This window comes from Lactuca sativa, chromosome 3, assembly GCF_002870075.4.
Source record: "Lactuca sativa cultivar Salinas chromosome 3, Lsat_Salinas_v11, whole genome shotgun sequence".
NCBI lineage: Eukaryota > Viridiplantae > Streptophyta > Magnoliopsida > Asterales > Asteraceae > Lactuca > Lactuca sativa.
Genome location: NC_056625.2, coordinates 87,818,039 through 87,840,191, shown reverse-complemented (window position 1 = coordinate 87,840,191; position 22,153 = coordinate 87,818,039). Strand labels below are relative to the sequence as shown.

The 22,153-nt window shown below is 34.8% G+C and overlaps 2 protein-coding genes across 2 annotated transcripts; both read left to right on the top strand.

Annotated features, from left to right (window-relative positions):
• Positions 1-2,832: 2,832 nt before the first annotated feature.
• On the top strand, positions 2,833-6,821 carry LOC111906173 (probable leucine-rich repeat receptor-like protein kinase At1g35710). Its single transcript, XM_023901903.3, has 2 exons — positions 2,833-6,188; positions 6,336-6,821. Exons 1-2 carry the CDS (start codon positions 2,837-2,839, stop codon positions 6,632-6,634), a joined length of 3,651 nt encoding a protein of 1,216 aa, XP_023757671.2. The 5' UTR covers positions 2,833-2,836; the 3' UTR covers positions 6,635-6,821.
• A 2,536-nt stretch (positions 6,822-9,357) lies between these two features.
• On the top strand, positions 9,358-13,306 carry LOC111906172 (probable leucine-rich repeat receptor-like protein kinase At1g35710). Its single transcript, XM_023901902.3, has 2 exons — positions 9,358-12,589; positions 12,831-13,306. Exons 1-2 carry the CDS (start codon positions 9,508-9,510, stop codon positions 13,127-13,129), a joined length of 3,381 nt encoding a protein of 1,126 aa, XP_023757670.2. The 5' UTR covers positions 9,358-9,507; the 3' UTR covers positions 13,130-13,306.
• The last annotated feature ends 8,847 nt before the right edge of the window (positions 13,307-22,153 follow it).

The window sequence follows — 22,153 nt, the reverse complement described above, 5'->3', positions numbered from 1 at the left end:
CAGAGCCAGTAGATTCAAACTTGCAATGGAGAACTTGCTTTTAGAATCTTGTGGGTTGATATAGCTTTTTTTGTTTTTATCTCATGTTCCTTTGGATGTAGAGCTTGCTTTTACGATGGTGGCAAATGAGAAATGCGATGTTTATAGCTTTGGAGTTGTTGCACTAGAAGTTATAATGGGAAAGCATCCTGGAGATCTCATAACATCTTTACCAACATTGTCTTCTGATTATCTGGTGCCAGAAAATGTGGAAGATAGTCGGATACCTCCTCCCTCATCCCAAGTTGAGAAACAAGTTTGGTTGGTTCTGAGTCTCTCGAGAGCATGTTTGAACTCCAATCCACTTGAAAGACCAACAATGCAGCAAGTTTCCAATCGGTTAGTGAAGGATCTGTTTTGAATTGACATCTCTTGCCTGATCAATATAGTGTACTTTCAGTGCTCTTTACTTTTCTTAAGTTCCCTATATGCACCCTGCCAATATGTATTCATTTGAATGGCTTTTTTTTAAGAAACTTCACATATGTTTGTAGTAGTAAAGAAATAAGTCAATGAACATTGCTATACTTCTAAAAACAGACTACTGGAAAGCAAGGACAACGCCATACACGCATCCCCCAAAGAAGAAATTTTGTTGGCATACTTTTTATATTTCTTTCAAATTTTATATATTTAGTAAGTTACGTATTTTAAAATGAATAATTAATTATAATGACTGCATACTTTCAAAAAAAATATATATCTATCAATATTACCATACAATTTTATTCTCGTACAACATGTGGGTACAAGCCCGGATAATATAATATATGAGCCATAACATGTTATATAACCCATCATGTCATCTGAGTATTGTTACTGCAATCTGGAAACAAAATATATTAAGAAAAGATACGTCATTAAAATATACAAAATATATTTCCATTTTATAACCCGTATCCTACCTAAGTCATTAAAATATACAAAAATAAGTAAATCTGGTTCACATTTTAAAGTGTAATGTTAGCTAATATATAATCAATAGCATTGCCTGGAAACCATTCTTCTCTCATTCTGTATTGGATGTGTACAATTATTTGGGGCAGATTAACAGAATGTTTGAAGACCATTTATTTTCTGTAAATATTCTTTGCTTTCAAGTACTCTGTGAAATCACAACACAGCACTATGAGCGAACCTTACAGTTGACATGGCATTAAATTTAAAAAAAAAAAACCATTCAGGCATTTCACAAACAGTCAATATTCATTAAACTCATATTTTTGCAACAAGAATGTACAAATGATCCTAAACAGTCAATATTCATTAATCATTGTTATAATCATTAAAGATAAAGTGTTTGATGAGATTCAATTGCTATCCTTCAACTGGGTAAATAACAGAGGCAGTAGATTCAAACATGCAATGAAAAATCATCTTGGTGTTTGCGTTTTCACAGCCTTTGCAGATTGAATCGGTAGCTGTTTTCCATGATGTGGTGTTGAATTGGTGATGCTGATGAGTAAAGTCTTGCTGTTTATTCCCACCAATATTTCATTTCTGCTGCTGTAGTTGCTATCCATGAGAATTTCATGTTGAGATTAATTCTTGGTGCTCATAAAAATTTGCTGGCTTCCCTTCTATACTTGTGTAATTGCTGCTGTTTGGATGTCCTTCATGAAGCTTTATGGTGTTTTACATACTACATACATGCTGTGAGATGACTTTCTCCTTTTTGGTTCAACTTTTGACCATTTTACCCCTGGCGGTGCTTTGGCAAAATTCAACAGTTTTTTTGGTGCTTCCTTTGCTTTCATCTCTAAGCTTCATGTGCACAATCCTTTCTTACGTTCAGAGACATCAAAGTTTATAGTTTTCTTGGTGTTGCTTCTTTTCAAGACATAATTCCTCCTTTGGGAGCATTGATCAATTTGATAGGTATGTTTGCGTTTAGAAAGAATGTTTTATTAGAATTACATGGAAAACAAACACAAATGTAATCTAAGTTATATTGCACTTTTTATTCCAACAAAAAATCTGTCAAGAATTCTGTCACTAATATGTGAAAATAAGGACCCTAAGAGAAAGAATCGATCACAAAATGTCAAACAAACCATAACATACTTGTATTTCACTTTTTATTTAATTATCTTCATAATTAAGTCTATGCAAGTATGTATGAGGCGTTTTACACACTTATGGAAATAAAAGGAAATAACAGATGCAGGGAGCAATAACTAAGAACCATTAGGTTTTTATTAAACTATCTTCATATTTATATTCTTTAATTTACGGTTTCCCTTATTCACATCTTCAATCAACACACCATGTCCATTTGTTTTTTAGATTCTTTTTAAGGACCATTATGTTATGTCCCTATCCCCATTGACCCCATTCATACAGTATTCACATGGATCATCTGTACAGAACTAATTATGCAGTAAAACACAGTTGGAGTGAAATTTCAATTAGCATTTATCAGAAAACAAAAATAAATGTCTAAATCAAGTTAAGTTATATTATTACATTGTTAAACCCAACAATTAATAACATATAATAGCGCATGGATTCTTTTTGTAATCCAAGCACACCTTTCTAAATTTCGGGTTACAACGAATTTTATTGTTCTTAAAAAAAGGATTAATGTCATGAAAGATAAATACAATTCAAAGTGTAATACAGACCTTTGTGGAAAATTTTGACACGTTAAAAGACAAGCCTTGTGGAAAAATATGACATTGTCCAAATTTCCTTTTCGAGCATGTGAAAAAGAAAACACTAGAGGAAGGAAGCTCAAGTATAAATTATGACATGCAAACCATTCCTTTTCTTATTGAAAGCAACTTGGCAAAAAATAATGTCTTCTTCAACCTTCTTATTTTTCTCTCTGGCTCTACTAATCATCACCCTCTTCCCCATACCAAAAATTACTTCTGCTTCTTTGGAGGAAACCAATGCTCTTCTTAAATGGAAAGCAAGCCTTGAAATCCCAAAAAACTCATTGCTCTCTTCATGGATTCCCCTCTCTTTGAATTCCAGTGCATCAGTTCCATGCACTTCTTGGTTTGGAGTGGTTTGCAATGCTGATGGGAGCATTCAGAAGTTGAGCCTCACATCATCGAGATTAAAGGGTATGCTTCAACGATTTCCATTCTCTTTGCTACACAATTTTACGCATTTTGATCTCAGTCTAAACAACCTCTTTGGCACCATCCCTCCAGAAATCCAACTTTTGTCCAAACTTGTATATCTTGATTTTTCATTGAATAAGTTTTCTGGAGTAATCCCACCTGAAATAGGAAATCTATACCAGCTAACCATCTTGTACTTATACTCAAACAATATCTCTGGTCCCATTCCTATTGAACTTGGGAATTTGAAGTCTCTCACTAATCTTGATGTGAGCACCAATCAACTTAGTGGTTCTATTCCTTCATCATTGGGTAATTTGACATCTTTGAATGTCCTTTATTTGTACAAAAACCAACTCTCTGGTCCCATTCCTATTGAACTTGGGAATTTGAAGTCTCTCACTGATCTTGAGGTGGCCATCAATCAGCTTATTGGTTCTATTCCTTCATCATTGGGTAATTTGACATCTTTGAATTTACTTTATTTGTACCAAAATCAACTCTCTGGTCCCATTCCAGTGGAACTTGGAAATTTGAAGTCTCTCACTCATCTTACGGTGAGCGGCAATCAACTTTCTGGTTCTATTCCTTCATCATTTGGGGATTTGACATCTTTAAATCTACTTTATTTGTACGAAAATCAACTATCAGGCCCCATTCCTATTGAACTTGGGAATTTGAAGTCTCTCACCGATCTTGAGGTGAGCAGCAATAAGCTTAGTGGTTCTATTCCTTCATCAATGGGTAATTTGACATCTTTGGATATCCTTTATTTGCACCAGAATCAACTCTCTGGTCCCATTCCTATTGAACTTGGGAATTTGAAGGCTCTTACTGATCTTGTGGTGTACAACAATCAACTTAGTGGTTCAATTCCTTCATCATTCGGTAATTTGACATCATTAAAGGTCCTTTATTTGAACCAAAATAAAATCTCTGGTCCCATTCCTATTGAACTTGGGAATATGAAGTCTCTAACTAATCTTGAAGTGAGCAATAATGAACTTAGTGGTTCTATTCCTTCATCATTGGGTGATCTGATATCTTTGAAAGTCCTTTATTTGTCCCAAAATCAACTATCTGGTCCCATTCCTACTGAATTAGGGAATTTGAAGTCTCTCACAAATCTTAGTTTGAGCAATAATCAGTTTAGTGGTTCTATTCCTTCATCAATGGGTGATTTGACATCTTTGAATATCCTTTTTTTACACCAGAATCAACTCTTAGGTCCCATTCCTATTAAACTTGGGAAGTTGAAGTCTCTCACTCATGTTGTGGTTTACAACAATCAGCTTAGTGGTTCTATTCCTTCATCAATGGGTAATTTGACATCTTTGAATGTCCTTTATTTGTACCAAAATCAACTCTCTGGTCCCATTCCTATTGAACTTGGGAATTTGAAATCCCTCACTCATCTTGATGTGAGCGGCAATCAACTTAGTGGTTCTATTCCTTCCTCACTAACAAACCTCAACAACATACAATGGCTGACCCTCGGTAGTAATAAATTATTTGGTTCCATTCCTAGTAAACTTGGGAAGTTGAAGTCTCTCACTCATCTTTCGGTGAGCAGAAATCAGCTTAGTGGTTTTATTCCTTCATCATTTGGTGATTTGACATCTTTAAATCTCCTTTATATGCATCACAATGAGCTTGCTGGTTCCATTCCTAGTGAACTTGGGAAATTGAAGTCTCTCACTGATTTTAAGATGAACAACAATCAAATTAGTGGTTCTATTCCTCCAGAGTTTGGAAATTTAACTCAACTAGAAAGACTTAATCTGTCTTCGAATAATTTGGCTGGTGAGATCCCAAAGGAGTTTGGGAAGATGAAAAGTATGTTGGATTTGTCCTTGGCTGGCAACCGACTTTCGGGTGTTATACCTCTAGAGCTTGGATTTTGTGAACTTCTTGAAGTACTTGATCTATCCAAAAATAGATTGAACGGGTCGATTCCAACAAGTATTGGTCAATGGGCACAAATCCACTACTTGAATCTTAGTAATAACAAGCTCGGCGAGAAAATTCCATCCGAGATTGGTAGGTTAGTTCATCTTACAGAACTTGATTTATCTCATAATTTTCTCATGAAAGAGATACCATCTGAAGTTCAAAGTTTGCAGAGTTTGCAAAAATTGGATCTTTCTCACAATAGACTATCTGGTTCCATTCCTGATGCTTTTACAAGTTTGCCTAACGGTATTGATATCAACCTTTCTTACAATGAGCTCTCAGGTCCAGTCCCTCCTTGCGCCAACTTTGTGAATGCGTCCATAAAAAGCAATCCAGATTTGTGTGGGAATATTACCGGATTGAAACTTTGTCCAAGTCAAATTATGAAAAAGAAAAATGATCCCTTTCTTCATAAACTTATCCTTGTGATTATGCTCCCCCTTATCGGGGCTGTTTTACTTGGTGTATGCACATATGGCCTAACTGCTTATCAACAACAAAAGAAAAAGTCTCCACAAAAACTATCGGACGAAGAAACTGGTGATTATTTCTCCATCACAAGTTTTGATGGAAAAATAGTGTATGATGACATCTTGAAAGCGACGAACAATTTTGATGAAGCATATTCCATTGGGACCGGAGGATATGGGACTGTGTACAAAGCCGAGCTACAACCTAACAATGTGGTAGCTGTCAAGAAACTTCACTCATCATTTGAGAATGCTGATCATAATGGATTCCTTAACGAGGTACGAGCATTAACGAACATAAGACATCGAAACATAGTGAAACTCTATGGATATTGCTCCCATGTCCGCCACTCATTTTTGATTTATGAATACCTTGAAAAGGGAAGCCTTGGATCAATCTTAAGAAGCGATGTCTTAGCAAAAGAATTGGATTGGTTGAAAAGGGTAAATATTGTAAAGGGTGTAGCTAATGGTTTGGCTTATATGCATCACGACTGCTCACCTCCAATAATTCATAGAGACATATCCATAGCCAACATCCTTCTTGATTTTGATTGTGAGGCACATATTTCTGATTTTGGCACATCCAAGCTTTTAAAGCTCGATTCATCCAACTGGACCGCAATTGCAGGCACCTATGGTTATATCGCACCAGGTAACACTATCTCGTGATTGTAGTTCTACATCTTCTTAACTTTTATGATATATATAAATACGTATATGCACATATATGTATCTATGTTAGAATCTTGTGGGTTGATATAGCTTTTTTTGTTTTTATCTCATGTTCCTTTGGATGTAGAGCTTGCTTTTACGATGGTGGCAAATGAGAAATGCGATGTTTATAGCTTTGGAGTTGTTGCACTAGAAGTTATAATGGGAAAGCATCCTGGAGATCTCATAACATCTTTACCAACATTGTCTTCTGATTATCTGGAGCCAGGAAATGTGGAAGACAGTCGGATACCTCCTCCCTCATCCCAAGTTGAGAAACAAGTTTGGCTGGTTCTGAGTCTCGCAAGAGCATGTTTGAACTCCAATTCACTTGAAAGACCAACAATGCAACAAGTTTCAAATCGATTAATGAAGGATCTGCTTTGAATTGACATCTGTTGCCTGATCAATATAGTGTACTTTCAGTGTTCTTTACTTTTCTTAAGTTCCCTATATGCACCCTGCCAATATGTATTCATTTGAATGGCTTTTTGTTAAGAAACTTCACATATGTTTGTGGTAGTAAAGAAATAAGTCAATGAAGATTACTACACTTCTAAAAACACAGCACTGATAACCAAGGACAACACCATACATACATCCCCCAAACAAGAAATTTTGTAAAATTTTGTTGGTATGCTTTTTATATTGGTTTCAATTTTTATTTATCTAGTAAGTTGCATGTTTTAAAATGAATAATTATTATAACGATGTCATGCTTTTAAAAAAAAAATCTGTCAGTATTACAATACGATTTTATCCTCACACAACATGTGGGTAAGCACGTGGTTAATTAATATGATATATGGGCCATAATTTGGGTCGTACATCATGTTAATTATACAACCTGTAGCCCACCTAAGTCATTCAAATATACAAAATATATTTCTATTCTAGATTTTATGATGAGCAATCAAAACTAATGGTGAGATATGTCATTGGAGAATTTGATCAAACACATGGTATTACAGATGAGATGTGTCTTTACAAAGATGGAAAATTTTAAATATTAAGAAAAAAAAATCATATATCAATGCATTTTAAATATTCTGGAACATTTTGGAATCACACTCCATTCCTAGTATGCTTTTGAGCTACTGAATTCCAAATTTGACAGCCTAAAACATTTACACAAGATAACTAATTAACTAAATAGTTCAACTAAAACATACATGATTTTAGTTATTGGTATGCATCTGGTCTCATACAGCTGACGTGGCATTATAGGCATCTGGAAAGTGAATTCATGATGCATCCTACTGCTATTTGTTTGGAATCTCTCATACTCAGTGTGAGATTTTCATGGTGTTCGATATGCATCCTACTGTCCTATGTTCATGGCCTTTCTGCAAAGGAGTTTCCTTCAACTTCCTTACCTGTATCTTGATTTATGTCAAGGGTTAAAGATAGGTCATCTTTTTATAATAATACAGCTGACATGGCACTTTGCAACTACTATAGAAATGCAGCACTACCAACAAACCATACAGCTGATGTGGCATTAAATTCAAAAATAAAAAAATCATTTAAGCATTTCATCAAACAATTAACAGTCACTAAATGGAGTGTTGGAAGAAGATAACATAGAAAAATGAGGAAAGACACCGATACATACCTTTTAATTGATATCCATTTCAACCACTTTTGCGACTACTATAGAAATGGATTCACACTTTTGAGAATAAGCACTAATCTGTTTCAAGTTGATAAATTACCTGCGATTTGGATGGATTCAAATGATTTGGCAGCGGTTTCAATATGAATTTGCATGCTCGATGAGATTCAATTGCTATCCTTCAACTGGGTAAATATCAGACGCAGTAGATTCAAACTTGCAACGGATAACATTTTCTGCACTTGGTGTCTTGGTGTTGTTGAGGTATTCACAGCCATTGCAGATTGAATCGGCAACTGTTTGTTTTTCATGGTCTGGTGTTGAAATGGTGATGTTCATGAATTGGGTAAATAACAGAGGCAGTAGCTTTATGGTGTTGTACATACATGCTGTGAGATGGCTTTCTCCTTTTCGATTTAATTTTTGACCATTTTGCCCCTGGTGTTGCTTTGGCAAAATTCAACCGTTTTTTTGGTGCTTCCTTTGCTTTCATCTCGAGCCTTCATGTGCACAATACGATGTAGAATATCAAAGTTTATAGTTTTCTTGGTGTTGCTATCTTTTCAAGACTTATTAATTCCTCCTTTCTTCTGGGTGATGAATTGGGAGCATTGATCAATTTGATAGGTATGTTTTCTTTTGGAAAGAAAGTTTTATTAGAATTACATGGAGAACAAACATAGATGTATTCTGATCGAGTTACATTGCACTTTTTATCCCAACAAAAAATCTGTCGAGAATTCTGTCACTAATATGTGAAGATAATTAAGGACACTAAGAGAAAGAATTGACCTCGAAATGGGATGTGTAGATGAATTCTAATGATTTGTGTAAACTAATCAGTTGTGGAAATATGAGAAACAAACAATAATACATTTGTATTTCACTTTTAATTTAATTATTTTTATTTTTAAGTCTATGTGAGTATGAGAAATTTTAGACGCTTCAGGAGTTAAAAGGAATTAATATATGAAATAGATTGCAGGGAACAATAAGAACCATCAGTTTTTATATAAATATCTTCATATTTATTTTCTTTAAATTACGGTTTTCCCTCATTCACACCTTCAATGAACACACCATGTGCATTTGTTTTTTTAGTCTTTTAAAGGACCGTTATTTTATGTCCCTATCACCATTGTGCTATTCACACAGTTTTCACATGGATCATCTATATAACAGTCTTAGTTACAGAAATAATTATGCAGTAAAACACAGTTTGAGTGAAACTTCTATTAGTATTAACCCGAAAACAAAAACAAATATGTCTAAATAATCAAGTTAAGTTTTATTATTACATTGTTAAATCCAACAATAACATATAATACCGCATGTTGTCTTTTTTGTAATCCTAGCGCCTAGCTAAATTTTGGGTTACAATGAGTTAATGTCATAACAGATAGATACAATTCAAAGTGTCAAAGTAATCAAGTTAAGTTTTATTATTACATTGTCTTTTTGTTTTCTGGTTAATACTAATACACGGCTTTGTGGAAAATTTTGACACCGACTTCAAACGTAAAACACACTCCTTGTGGAAAAATATGACATTGCCTTCTCAAGTATGTGAAAAAGAAAACAAGAGAAAAAGGTAGCTCAAGTATAAATTAGGACATGCAAACTATTCTTTTTTATTAAAAGCAACATGTCAAAGAAAATAATGTCTTCTTCAAACTTATTATTTTTGTCTCTGGCTCTACTAATCATCACACTCTTCTCCATACCAAATTTCACTTCTGCTTCTTTGGAAGAAGCCAATGCTCTTCTTAAATGGAAAGCAAGCCTTGAAATCCCAAAAAAATCCTTACTCTCTTCATGGATTCCTCTCCCTTTGAATTCTAGTGCATTAGTTCCATGCACTTCTTGGTTTGGAGTAGTTTGCAATGCTGATGGGAGCATTCAGAATTTGAACCTCACATCATCTGGACTAAAGGGTACGCTTCATCGATTTCCATTTTCTTTGCTACACAATCTTACACATTTTGATCTCTATATGAACAAGTTCTTTGGCCCCATCCCACCAGAAATCCAACTTTTGTCCAAGCTTGCATATCTTGATTTTTCATTGAACAAGTTTTCTGGAGTAATCCCACCTGAAATAGGAAACCTGCACCAGCTAACCATCTTATACTTATACTCAAACAAGATCTCTGGTCCCATTCCTATTGAACTTGGGAATTTGAAGTCTCTAACTGATCTTGATGTGAGTGAGAATCAACTAATTAATGGCTCTATTCCTTCATCATTAGGTAATTTGACATCTTTGAATGTCCTTTATTTGCACACCAATCAACTCTCTGGTCCAATTCCTGATGAACTTGGGAATTTAAAGTCTCTCACTGATCTTGAGGTGAACACTAATCAGCTTAGTGGCTCTATTCCTTCATCATTGGGTAATTTGACATCTTTGAATGTCCTTTATTTGTATGAAAATCAGCTCTCTGGTCCCATTCCTGTTGAACTTGGGAATTTGAAGTCTCTCACTGATCTTGCTGTGTATGAGAATCAACTTAATGGCTCTATTCCTTCATCATTGGGTAATTTGACTTCTTTGAATCTCCTTTATATGCACACCAATCAGCTCTCTGGTCCCATTCCTGTTGAACTTGGGAATTTGAAGTCTCTCACTGATCTTGCTGTGTATGAGAATCAACTTAATGGCTCTATTCCTTCATCATTGGGTAATTTGACTTCTTTGAATCTCCTTTATATGCACACCAATCAGCTCTCTGGTCCCATTCCTGTTGAACTTGGGAATTTGAAGTCTCTCACTGATCTTGCTGTGTATGAGAATCAACTTAATGGCTCTATTCCTTCATCATTGGGTAATTTGACTTCTTTGAATCTCCTTTATATGCACACCAATCAGCTCTCTGGTCCCATTCCTGTTGAACTTGGGAATTTGAAGTCCCTCAATAAGCTTGATGTGAGCGACAATCAACTTAGTGGTTCCATTCCTTCATCATTGGGTAATTTGACATCTTTGAATGTACTTTATTTGTTCCTAAATCAACTCACTGGTCCCATTCCTATTGAACTTGAGAATTTGAAGTCTCTTGTTGAGCTTGATGTGAGCGACAATCAACTTAGTGGTTCTATTCCTTCATCACTAGCAAACCCCAACAACATACAGTGGCTGAACCTTGGTGGTAATAAATTATCTGGTCCCATTCCTAGTGAACTTGGGAAGTTGAAGTCTCTCACTCATCTTTACGTGAGCAGAAATCAGCTTAATGGTTTTATTCCATCATCATTAGGTGATTTGACATCTTTAAATTTTCTTTATATACGTCACAATGAGCTTGTTGGTCCCATTCCAATTGAACTTGGGAAGTTGAAATCTCTCACTGATTTTAAGGTGAACAACAATAAAATTAGTGGTTCTATTCCTCCAGAGTTTGGAAATTTAACTCAACTACAAAGACTTGATTTGTCTTGGAATCATTTGGTTGATGAGATCCCAAAGGAGTTTGGGAAGATGAAAAATATGTTGGAAGTGTACTTGGCAGGCAACCATCTTTCAGGTGTTATACCTCTAGAACTTGGATTTTGTGAACTCCTTGAAGTACTCGATCTATCCAAAAACAGATTGAATGGTTCGATTCCAACAAGTATCGGTCAATGGGAACACACCCACTACTTGAATCTTAGTAATAACAAGCTCAGTGAGAAAATTCCATCCGAGATTGGTAAATTAGTTCATCTTACAGACCTTGATTTATCTCAGAATTTTCTCACAAAAGAGATACCAGCTGAAGTTCAAAGTTTGCAGAGTTTGCAAAAATTGGATTTTTCTCACAATAGATTATCAGGTTCTATTCCTGATACTATTGTAAATTTACCTCGTGGTATTGATATCAACCTTTCTTTCAATAAGCTCTCAGGTCCAGTCCCCCTTTCCGCTAACTTTGTGAATGCGTCCATTGAAAGCAATCCAAATTTGTGTGGGAATATTACCGGATTGAAACTTTGTCCAAGTCAGATTATGAAGAAGAAAAATGATCCCTTTCATCACAAGCTCATCCTTGTAATTACACTCCCTCTTATTGGGGCTGTTTTACTTGGTGTATTCGCGTATGGCCTCATTGCTTATCAACAACAAAAGAAAGAGTCTCCACAAAAAACATCGGATGAAGAAAGTGGTGATTACTTCTCTATTACAAATTTTGATGGAAAAGTGGTGTATGCTGAAATCTTGAAGGCAACAAATGATTTCGATGAAGCATACTGCATTGGGACCGGAGGATATGGGACTGTGTACAAAGCCGAGCTACAACCTAACAATGTGGTAGCTGTCAAGAAACTTCACCCATCATCTGAGAATGTTGATCATAATGGATTCCTTAATGAGATACGAGCGTTAACAAACATAAGGCATCGAAACATAGTGAAACTCTATGGATATTGCTCCCATGTCCGCCACTCATTTTTGATTTATGAATACCTTGAAAAGGGAAGCCTTGGATCAATCTTAAGAAGCGATGTCTTAGCAAAAGAATTGGATTGGTTGAAAAGGGTAAATATTGTAAAGGGTGTAGCTAATGGTTTGGCTTATATGCATCACGACTGCTCACCTCCTATAATTCATAGAGACATATCCATAGCCAACATCCTTCTTGATTCTAATTGTGAGGCACATATTTCTGATTTTGGCACATCCAAGCTTTTGAAGGTCGATTCATCCAACTGGACTGCAATTGCAGGCACCTATGGTTATATTGCACCAGGTAACACATTCTTTTGATTGTGCCTCTACATATTCTTAAGTTTCATGATATATATATATATATATATATATATATATATATATATATATATATTATATATATATATATATATATATATATATATATATATATATATATATATATATAAATAAGTACATGCACATATATGTCTCAATGTTAGAATGTTGTGGGGTTGATATAGCTTTTTTTTTGTTTTTATCTCATGTTTCTTTGGATGTAGAGCTTGCTTATACGATGGTGGCAAATGAGAAATGTGATGTGTATAGCTTTGGAGTTGTTGCAATAGAAGTGATAATGGGAAAGCATCCCGGAGATCACATAACATCTTTTCCAACATTGTCTGCTGATTATATGGTGCCAGCAAACGTGGGAGATAGTCGGATACCTCCTCCCTCATCACAAGTTGAGAAACAAGTTAGGTTGGTTTTGAGTCTCTCAAGAGCATGTTTGAACTCCAATCCACATGAAAGACCAACAATGCAACAAGTTTCAAATCTGTTAATGAAGGATCAGCTTTGAATTGACATCTCTTGGGCTGATTGAAATAGTGTACTTTCAGTGTTCTTTTTACTTTTCTTATGTTCCCTATATGCATCATGTCAATATGTATTCATATGAATGCCTTTTTGTTAAGAAACTTCACATATGTTTGTGAACAAATAAGTAAATGAAAATCACAAAAAATTCAAGCTTTGACTACCTGAGTATTGGATGTAATCTTATTAATGCAAGTATAAAAAGCTTCTTCATCTGAATCTCCCTTCCATGTCTATTGGTAGCTAGCACCAAAATGACACCAGTAGTTTCATGGATACTCAATGGATCATGGAAGAAATTGCAAAGTGATTGTCATTTGAGAATATTGTTACTGCAAATCAGGAAAGAAATAAAACAAGGTCTCTCCCTCCACATATATTGATGGGCATCAGCTTTTTCCAAAGACATGCTATTTAATGTTAACCAAGTTTTTCCAAAGACACCATAAGAACATTAAACAGCTACAAAAGTAGGTAAGTCTGGTTCATATTTTAAGTGTAAAATTTGCCTGGAAACCATACTTCTCTCATTCTGTATCGGTGTATTGGGTGTCTTGGAGATCATTTATTTTCTGTAAATATTCTTTGTTTTCAAGTACTCTATAATATCAATACACTACACTATGAACAAACCAATACCATATAGCTGATGTGGCATTAAATTCAGAAAAAAAAAAAAAATCATTGAGGCATTTCATCAAACAGTTAATATTCATTAGACTAACATTTTTGCAAGGAGCATGTACAAGCGATCCTAAACAGAGTGTTGGAAGAAGATAGAACATAAAAATGAGGAAAGACACCAATACCGAGCTTTTAATTGATATCCACTTCAACGATCCTGACCACCACTTCAAACCACTCTGCGTATACTACGGAAATGGATTCACACTTTTGTGTAATCACCAATCTGACTTTAAGTTGATAAATTTTGTGCAATTTGGATGGATTCAAATGATTTGCTTGTGGTTTCTGCATTTGGATTCAAATAATTTGGATGGATAAATTGACTTCGTCCATGGTGCAGGGGTCGGAAAATAGAACTGTAGGGTGCCTTGTGCTATGGTCTCTTTGGAATCTCGAATTGGTTTTGTCAATGGTGTAAGCTAGTCTCGAAACCCTCATCTTCAATGTCTGAGATGGCGAGGATGTTGTGAACTTCTCCAAACAGGGTCTGAAGGTATAGAAATGTTGGGTGCCTTGTGTTATACAGTGTTTGATCTGTCTCGAAAACACGCAATTCCAGAGTTTTTAATCATTGTCATAATCATTAAATATAAAGTGTTTGATGAGATTCAATTGCTATCATCCTTCAACTGGGTAAATAACAGAGGAAGTAGATTCAAACTTGCAATGGAGAACTGTTGAATTGGGAGCATTGATCAATTTGATAGGTATGTTTGCTTTTGGAAAGAAAGTTTTATTAGAATTACTTGGAAAACAAACATAAATGTATTCTGAGTTACATTGCACTTTTTATCCCAACAAAAAAAATCTGTCGAGAATTCTGTCACTAATATGTGAAGATAAGGACCCTAAGAGAAAGAATTGATCACAAAATGGGATGTGTAGATGAATTCTATTGATTTGTGTAAACTAATCAGTTGCGGAAATATGAGAAACAAATAATAATACAGTTGTATTTCATTTTTTTATTTAATTATCTTTTAAGTCTATGTAAGTATGACGCTTTAGACGCTTCAGGAGTTAAAAGGAATTAACAAATGAAATAGATTGCAGGGAACAATAAAAACCATCAGTTTTTATTTAATTATCTTCCTATTTATACTCTCTAATTTACGGTTTTCCATCATTCACACCTTCAATGAACACACCATGTGCATTTCTTTTTTTAGAGCGTTTTAAAGGACCATTATGTTATGTCCTATCTCCATTGACCCATTCACACAGTTTTCACATGGATCATCTATATAATAGTCTTAGTTACAGAACTAATTATGAAGTAAAACACAGTCGAAGTGAAATTTCTATTAGCATTTATCAGAAAACAAAAATAAATATGTCTAAATAATCAAGTTAAGTTATATTATCACATTGTTAAATCCAACAATAACATATAATACCGCATGTTGTCTTTTCGTAATCCTAGCGCCTTGCTAAATTTCGGGTTACAAGGAATTTTATTGTTCTAAAAAAGCGATCAATGTCATGTGAGATAGATACAATTCAAAGTGTAGTACACACCTTTGTGGAAAATTTTGGTGGAAAAATATGACATTGTCCAAATTTCCTTTTCGAGCACGTGAAAAAGAAAACAATAGAACAAGGTAGCTCAAGTATAAATTAAGACATGCAAACCATTCCTTTTTTATTGAAAGAAACATGTCAAAGCAAATAATGTCTTCTTCAGACTTGTTATTTTTCTCTCTGGCTCTATTAATCATCACACTCTTCCCTGATCAATATAGTGTACTTTCAGTGTTCTTTACTTTTCTTATGTTCCCTATGCCAATATGTATTCATTTGAATGGATTTTTGTTAAGAAACTTCACATATGTTTGTGGTAGAAAAGAAATAAGTCGATGAAGATTGCTATACATCTAAAAACACAACACTGAAAACCAAGGACAATGCCAAACACACATCCACCAAACAAGAAATTATGTAAAATTTTGTTGGTATGCTTTTTATATTGGTTTCAATTTTTATTAGTTTAGTAAGTTGCATGTTTTAAAATTAAATATTATTATAAAGATGTCATACTTTAAAAAAAAATATATGTCAAACTGTCAGTATATAAGATTTCTATCCTCGCACAACATGTGGGTAAACATGTGGTTAATATGATACATGGGCCATAATTTGGGTCGTACATCATGTTATACAACCCTTACCCCACCTAAGTCATTCAAATATACAAAATATATTTCTATTCTAGATTTTATGATGAGCAATCAAAACTAATGGTGAGATATGTCATTGGAGAATTTGATCAAACACATGGTATTATAGATGAGATGTGTCTTTACAAAGATGGGAAATTTTGAATATTAAGAAAAAAGATCATATATCAATGCATTTTAAACATTCTGGAGCATTTTTGACTCACACTCCATTCTTAGCATGCTTTTTAGCTATTGAATTCCAAATTTGATAGCCTAAAACATTTACACAAGATAACCAAGTAAATAGTTCAACTAAAACATACACGATTTTAGTTATTGGTATGCATTTCACTTCTCTTTGAAATATGACTAGAAAAGGACTTCATGTGGATTTAACTTCTTACTGGTTTATGGCTCATCTCCCCTTCATTTGATTTCAACATGATATGGCATGAGATGGATGTAATGTGAAATGATTTTATGTATCACAAAATATGTCAAACTTTGACCACCTAAATACCTCAAAAATGTTAAAATGTGACATCCATCTTGTATTTGAAGATATCAAACCGAAAAAACCAAACTGAAAAAATTGGTCAATCGGTCCGGTTTTCGATTCTCGAGTTTCTTCGGTTTTTGAACTTTGAACGCCATAATTTCTTCATACGAGCTCAGCATGAACTGATTTTTTTCCCCAGGTTGTAGCCCTCTTTTGGTAAATTAAATCACTAGATAATGAGAAAATGCCACCTCAAACTAAAACAAGGGCTCTCCCTCCACATATATATTGATGGAATGATGGGAATCAAAAATTTTCAAAGACATGATACTTAATGTTAAGCAAGTTCTGCCAAAGACACCACCATAAGAACATTAACTAGGTACAAAAATAAGTAAATCCGATTCACATTTTAAAGTGTAAGGTTAGCTAATATATCAATACCATTGCCTGTGAACGCCCATTCTTCTCTCATTCTGAATTGGGTGTGTAACTAACAAAACTTTGGAGACCATTTATTTTCTGTAAATTTTCTTTGTTTTCAAGTACTTTATAATATCACTACACTCCACTATGAACAAACCAATACCATACAGCTGACGTGGCATTAAATTAAAATAAAAAAAATCGTTAAGGCATTTCATCAAACAGTTAACGTTGAATATGATCCGAATCAAAGCATGCATGAGATATGTTCTGTTTGGTGTCACATTCCGGAAACTGTCATTAGAGAGTTTGCCAAGCTGTCATAGCTTCCTTGTTCAATAAGGTTGCCGTTTTCCTTCTCTCCAAGTAGAGTTCTATTAGGACTCTTATTATTTCTTATATATAGGATATTAGGTTGTATTGTTCTAATCATCCTTTTCATTTCCGTTTTACACAAAGCACAAGCCATTGTAATCCCTTAAAACATTTGAGAATAATATAGTGTTCTTCCAAAGTGGTTTTTCCCGTTTTTTGGGTTTTCCACTATAAATCCGGTGTTCAATTCCGTTATTATAACAAGTGGTATCAGAGCATTTGAAGATCAATACATACTTGTGTTAAGGACCGTGTTCTTCACCTAGTTCTTCTGCAGATCGTTGTTCATCCTTGCTGTTGCAACCATGTTCTCTGCATCTAGATTTCCGGATCGTACTTTTGCTGGGTTTTGTGATGGTGTTTCTTCATCGTTGTTTTTTCCACTTTGACGATTCATTCTTGGCTCCGATTTTTTCTCGGTGGCTCTTCCTGCGTCGTCTTCTTTGTCTGTTATAATCGATTCACCAACAATCTTATTCGATCGTTCTTGGTTCAGCAACTCCTGCCCAGATCGTTCCTTTCCATGCCCGCGTATACATTTTTTTAAAGCCGTATTAATATGTTCTTCTTAAACCCTTGGAATTAGCCGGCAAGCCATCGTCAATACTCAAGAACCATTCATGTTTTTTTGAGCCCAATATCAATATCTTATTTGTTTTTTCTTCTTTGGCCCACAAATAATATAATTACTAATTAGCCCACATATCTTTTATTAAGGCATATAGGGATTAGCATATGGACCTGGGAACCGGTTGGAACCGGAACCCGATGGAACCGGTCGGGCCGGGACCGGGACGTTATTTTTGTGGATTTTTGAAACCGGGAACCGGAACTGGTAGAATCGGCAAAAACCGGAACCGTATGATGCTATTTTTTGAGGATCGGTTCCAACATTTGAAGACACGACTAGAACCGGGAACCGGTAGAACCGCTGGGCCGGTTCGGTTCTTGATTTTGGCCGAAGCCAGTTTTTGGGTCGGGTCCAGTTCGGGACGGTTCGGTCCTTTTGCTCCTCCCCAAAGGCATATTACCGGCCACATATACGTTTTTTCTTTTAGATTTATATTTTATGGCTACCGTAAAACACAATCTTCCACTTTTAGATCGTGGCACTCGTTTTTCACTTTGGCAAGTGAAGATGCGAGATTTTTTGGTCCAAGTAGATTACTACGATGCATTAGATTTCTTTGGAAATAAACCTCAAGTTACTTGGACTCCTATGAGATAAAGAAGGATCGTAAAGCCCTAACACAAATCCGGTTACATCTTCACAACAACATTCTTCAAGAAGTACTCAATGAAAAAACTGCGGCTGTTGTTTGGAGTCAATATGCATGTCAAAAGATCTCACGAGTAAGATGCATTTAAAGCAAAAACTTTTTATACATAGGCTTCAAGAGGGAGGTAATTTACTTAGCCACATCTCTGATTTTAAAGAGATCGTATCCGATTTAGCGACTTTGGAAATTAAGTATGATGAAGAAGACCTTGGTTTGATTCTCTTATGCTCTCTTCCGAGCTCTTACTCAAACATAAGAGATACAATTCTTTATAGTCACGACACCCTTACTTTACATGAAGTTTATGAAGCTTTGTATTCAAAACAAAAGATGAAAGAGATCGTATCTTCAAACGGGGCAAGTAGTTCACAAACTGAAGGGTTATCGGTTCAGGGTCATTCCAAAGACAGGGGCATTCGTGGAAAGAAAGGGCATTCCAAATCTCGAGGCAAAGGCAAAGACGAAAATTGCAGGTATTGTCACAAATATGGTCATGATATTTCAGAGTGTTACAAGTTGAAAAATAAATAAAAGAGAAAGATCAAGACAAATCGGCTAATTATGCTCGTGACAATAACAATTATGACGGTCAAGTACTTGCGGTTATCACCGGGGTTGCCAATATTCATAAAGAATGGATCCTTGACTCAGATTGCACATACCATATGTGCCCACATAGAGATTGGTTTTCCACTTTTGAACCAATTCTCAATGCTGAGTCCGTTCTTGGTTTTGACAATTCACAATGCAAAATTGAAGGAATCGGCTCCGTTCGTATCAAGATGTTTGATGGTACTACTCGTATATTGACGGATGTTCGTTACATCCCGAATATCAAAATAACCTTATATCACTTATTGTCTTCAACAACAAAGGTTTCAAATTTACAGGTGGAGATAGTATGCTAAAGATCTCAAAAGGTTCTTTAGTTGTTATTAAAGTCGATTTGCGAAAATCAAATGGATTGTACTATGTTCGTGGTACAACTATCACTGCTTCCACTACTCATGTGAATCCTAATAATCATCTACCTAATTATCATGACAAATCATACCCAAAGGATCTAACAAAATCCAAAATCGATCACAAAGACAGTTCTTCGATCAATCCTGAAACTGCTTCCAATTTTAGTCCAGTTTTCTTGAATCAGAGAAAATTGTAAAGATGTTCCATTAATTGAAATATGAAGCTAGAACATTACAATATAATAGCTGCTAATTACCACTTACTATCAGCTAACTAACTCCATTATTTACAATTTTCACCCTCATGCTATCTAGGAATAATAAAAAAAAACAATCCTCAAATAGTAATTATTCCAATATCTCCCTCAAGTTGGAGAGTGATTAACTCCCAACTTGCTAATAATATTGTAATGACTTTTACTTGGTAAACTCTTTGTAAACATATCGACAAGTTGTTCAGTAGGAACATGATGTAAAGATATTAATCCTTCTTGCAACTTTTCCTTACAAAATGATAATCCAATTCTACATATTTTGTCCTCTCCTGGAACACTGGATTTCGAGCAATATAAATTGCAGCTTGATTATCACATTTGACTGGTATTGGAAGAACATTTGGAACAGAAAGTTCATGAAGGAGTCTGGATAACCAAGCTAATTCAGCTGCAACTCGTCTCATACTTCTATATTCTGCTTCAGCTAAACTTAAAGAAGCAAATACTTGTTTCTTTGACTTCCACGAGATAGGACTTCCTCCAAGCATCACAAAAAAACCAATGACACTTCTTTTTGAATGTGGGAATGCAACCCAATCAGAATCACAATATGCTTGCAGGGTAAAATCATCGTTTTTATTAAAAAAACAATCCTTGAGCTGGATCATTATTGATATAACGTAGAGTATGCAAAGCAGCCTGCATATGTGGAACTCTAGGATCAGCCATAAATTGGCTCAAAATTTGAACTGTAAATGCAAGGTTTGGTCTTGTATTTGTTAGAAAATTCAACTTTCCAACAAGCCTTCTGTAACTCTCTTGATATGAAAGAGAAGCACCTTCATTAATTGTAAGCTTTCCAGTTAAAGGAAGGGGACATATTGATTTTCCAGAACAATTAAATTCTTTCAACAGATCTTGAGCAAACTTTCTTTGTGTTAACACTACTCCAGAAGGTACATAAAGAACTTCAATTGCCAAAAGGAAATTAAGGAGTCCTAAATCCTTAATTTTAAATCTTTCATCAAGAAAAGATTTCAATTGAGAGACTTCTTCATTATTATTCCCAGTAACCATGATGTCAACAACATATACAACCACATATGTAATAAAAGTCCCCATAGATTTGTAGAACAAAAAATAATCATTCTTGGAATGTTGATATCCTTTGTCTTTCAAGGAAGATGACAATTTGGCATACCATTGTCTGGATGCCTGCTTCAATCCATATAATCATTTCTGCAATTTACATACTTGATTTGGATTTGAAACTTCTAGACCAGGTGGCAATTGCATATAGATTTCTTCATATAATTCTCCATGCAAATATGCATTATTCACATCCAACTTATGCATTTTCCATCCATATTTAACAACAGTAGCAATTAAAGCATGAATAGTTGTCATTTTGACAACAGGTGAAAAGGTTTCAGTATAATCAACACCAACCTTTTGCGTATAACCTTTGACAACTAGTCGTCCTTTAAATCTTTCAACCTCTCCATTAGCTTTGTATTTTATTTTATATACCCATCTGCAATTAATTGGTTTCTTCCCGCTGGGAAGATCTATAATAATCCAAGTTTTGTTAGCTTCCAAAGCTTCAAACTCCTTATTCATGGCTTCTCTCCATTCTTCATGTTGAACTGCTTCTTCATAACCAGACAATTCAAACAAAACATCCATATGTTTGATAAGATCTTTACTTTCAGAATTGAGAGTAGAAAAACAAACTGAACTTGAAGACAATACATTTGTGATAGTATGTGGATAATTTTCAATTGCACTTCCACATATGTAATCTTGAAATTTTGTAGGAGCATGTGGAACTCTTTCAGATCTTCTAAGAATAGGAGGAGAGGGAGTTGAAGAGTTTGAAGAAGATGATGGTGAATGTGATAAAATTAAAGGAGATGATTGATTTTATAATGATGAATTTGTTGAAGGTGAGTGAAAATGACCTTGAAGGGTAAAATCAGAATCATTAAGATCAAAATGATTTTGAGGGGTAAAAATGGAAATGGGCTGATTATTCATGATTCTTGAGTGGTATGGAAAAATATTTTCATGGAAGTTTTTTGTTTGAAATGGGCTGATTATACTTTCTTCCCAAAAGGGTATCCTATGAACACACTTGGCATTGCTCTTGGTTGAAATTTTTCCTTGTTTTCCTTGAGGGTATTGACAAAACATAAACAACCAAAAACTTTCAAATTTGAATAAGTGGGATCTATGCCATATAATAATGAATAAGGGTATTGGATTACGGCATCCCTCTTCCAAGTTATAAAATATTTTGTTGGGTCCTAGCCTTAATAGTTCATATTGGGTGTTATATTAAGGACTTTAAATCAACTATCTTGAATATCTCCCCAAAGACGTCTAAATCAGACATCTAGCC

Coding starts and splice junctions, on each gene's coding strand:
- LOC111906172 (XM_023901902.3), top strand. CDS start 9,508: ATGTCAAAGAAAATAATGTCTTCTTCAAACTTATTATTTTTGTCTCTG. Junction 12,590..12,830: donor CTATGGTTATATTGCACCAG/GTAACACATTCT, acceptor CTTTGGATGTAG/AGCTTGCTTATACGATGGTG.
- LOC111906173 (XM_023901903.3), top strand. CDS start 2,837: ATGTCTTCTTCAACCTTCTTATTTTTCTCTCTGGCTCTACTAATCATC. Junction 6,189..6,335: donor CTATGGTTATATCGCACCAG/GTAACACTATCT, acceptor CTTTGGATGTAG/AGCTTGCTTTTACGATGGTG.